The 2,542-nt window shown below is 59.0% G+C and overlaps 1 protein-coding gene across 3 annotated transcripts in view; it reads left to right on the top strand.

Annotated features, from left to right (window-relative positions):
• The window catches only part of Tfap2a (transcription factor AP-2 alpha), a 22,476-nt gene that overhangs the window by 6,926 nt on the left and 13,008 nt on the right, over positions 1–2,542 (top strand). The window contains exon 1 of one of the 3 annotated variants that reach the window (XM_015493994.2): positions 14–190. The exons of 1 other annotated variant lie outside the window; for it this stretch is intronic. In XM_015493994.2, coding sequence (XP_015349480.2) covers positions 140–190 — 51 coding nt within the window. In that variant the 5' untranslated portion in view covers positions 14–139. Of the gene's footprint in view, positions 1–13; positions 191–2,152; positions 2,480–2,542 lie in introns of those variants that run through there. One more of the 3 variants, XM_048799773.1, reaches the window with a different exon arrangement.

Genomic DNA, 2,542 nt, shown 5'->3' with positions numbered 1-2,542 from the left:
TCCTCCTCCTCCTCCTCGCCCTCCTCCTCCTCCTCCTGTGCTCACCGCCGGCAGCCGGCAGCCGGCACTTTGCGCTTACCCAGAGAGTAGCTCCACTTGGGTGCGAGGCGGAGAGGGGCAAATCCATTCACAGCGATCCATGAAAATGCTTTGGAAACTGACGGATAATATCAAGTACGAGGACTGCGAGGTAAGCGCGGTGCTGGCCCACTCATCCCAGCGGTCTTCCGCTCGGGGCTCGATCCTGCCTCTCCTCTTCCTTTCCTTGCAGCCAGCTGCGACATGCGGGTGGGACAAACTTTCACCAGTGCAGCGCCGGCCCCTCTGATTCTCCCCTAAGACCGCGGAGAAGCTGGGGAAGGACAGTGTAGACGCTCCTTTCTTTCATTTCCTCATTCAAAGCTGTTGTCCCACTTTTCCCCTTCTCTGACCACTTTGAGCTGTGCCTGAGTGGGACGAGCATGGATTTTTTTTTTTTTTTAAAACAATCGCTGGCAACTGGGCACGTGCTGTGCATTCCGCGTGTAGCTTCAGCGAGATTCCGGGGACCCAAATCACCAGGAAGAGAAAGGAAAAAGAAAACCCTTTCTCTCTTCAAATTCCTCTCTGATATTTAATATTCCTTCTTTTATTTGTGCATTCAGTTTCTTCTTTCTTCCTTTCTTTTTCTTTCTTTCTGAGGTTCTCTTTTTGGACTTGGAGAAGGGACCTCACACTTCCTTCTGAGATGAGTTGCACCTCCCTGTTAGTGGGTTCAGCTTGGGAGCTGTTGGGCTCACTTCTGATTCTCCTGTGTTTCAAAAAGTTCTGAGCAGCTTCTCCCGTTGAGCTATTGGGTGAATACACCCCGTGGTGGTGGCGGTGGTGGGAATGCGGCTGCTTTCAGCGCTGTGGCCTCTGGGTCCGAGAGCAACCGCCCCAGCAGCCGCTGGCGTTCAGCTGAGCGACCGTGGGAATCCTGGCGCGTCTGTGGGCCGCCCCTGGTGCGGGGAGCCCGCCGGGCCCACAGAGCGCGCCCTTTGGAAAACATCTTAAAACCTAAGGCTCCAGAGCTTCTTGGGGGCAGCCAGGAAGGCCGGAGAGCCAATGATCCATCTGAGGGAGGCTCTGGGAATAAGCCTCACTCTCCCTTTGCAAACCCCATTAAATGAACGGATGAGTCCAGGGGAGAGAGTGGGCGAACGAGGCTCGAGATCATCCGAATAAATACCTGGCAGCCACAACTTTTGCTATTTCTTTCTCTTTTTTCGTTTGCCTTTTGGCATTTGGAGCTGGGCATGTCAGGCAGAGATGTCTGTGTACCCGCATAGAGGCGGGAGTCTTGCCTTCACTTGAAATCAGAAACTGAATATATGCGAACGATGCGTTACCCACTCCCTCCTCCCTTTTCTTTCAGAATGCTATTTTACATCTTTCAGGCTTCCCCCTTTTTGCCCCCCCCCCATCTGGGTGGATGGGGCATGGGGTGACATCCCACGGGTACCAGCGCTTCTCTCGGGACTTCTGTCGCTTATGGGGAGGGACGCAGGGACCCCACGTCAGACAAGTTGCTTTGTTTTCGGTGGGGTGGGGGCGTTTGTCGGACGGGTGGGGATGAAACGGAACCCCATATCTTCTGCTAGGACAATCATTTTGTACTGATCTCAGTTCTGGCCCGAGGCTGGGGCATTTTACTTTCGTGGAGGCCGAAACCCTGTTCTAGGTGCGGGCTCCCTGGCAGCTCCGCGCGCAGAAGGGACCGGGACCAGGAAGGCGGGAGATGAACTTGCACCCCCAGAGGAACTACGTGGGGGTGCGTGTGAATGAGGCCAAAAGGGATGAGAAAGGAGAGGGAGAGAAAAAACAGCTAAACTCAAGGCTGTTTCAACAACTTTGGTGACTGTGGGCTAGCGCTGGAGCGGGGATTTCGGGTTTCCGAGCCGGCTAGGGGCTGTCTGATTATGCCGGGGCTCTGCAGGGACACGCAGGAGGCAAGGTGCCGCTTGTTCTGACAACCCGGCGGGCAGACAGGCAGCGCGGGGATAGCGAGCCGTGTCATCGGGGGGGGGGTGTCGGGCGGGAGTGGCCCAGCCAGTCGGACGGGTTTGTGCCGGGAGCCCGGAGCCCGTGCCAGCGGCGCCCGGGCTGGGCCGCCTCGTGTCTGTGCGCGCCCCGAGCCGAGGCCCGGGGAGAGTAGAACGAAGAGCGACAGCGGCCGCGAGCGCACGGTCCGGTCCCGGTGTCCGAAGGGAAGCTCGAGAGGAGGCCGAGGAGAGGGCCCATGAAGCGGACGGGCGGGTCTCAGTCCGGGCTTTGGGCCGTGGAGGAGCCGCGCGGCAGCGGGCAGTCGAGTCCGGAGTCCCAGACTCCGCTGCGGAGCAGAGGAGCCCGTGGCCGGAGAGGGCCGGGCAGCGCCTCCGGAGCGGAGAGCCCGATGAACGCCCGGACGCGGTCCCCGGCAGCTCCTGCCCGCTACCCGCGACCCCCGCTACAACCCGAGGTCTGCCCCAGCCTTTTAGGTCTGATTGTCCTCGCTGGCTTCCTCTCCCCCTCCCCCTCCCCC

This window comes from Marmota marmota, unplaced genomic scaffold (assembly GCF_001458135.2).
Source record: "Marmota marmota marmota unplaced genomic scaffold, marMar, whole genome shotgun sequence".
NCBI classification, from domain to species: domain Eukaryota; kingdom Metazoa; phylum Chordata; class Mammalia; order Rodentia; family Sciuridae; genus Marmota; species Marmota marmota.
Note: the sequence above shows the minus strand (reverse complement) of the source record. Positions and strands in the feature narration are given on the sequence as shown.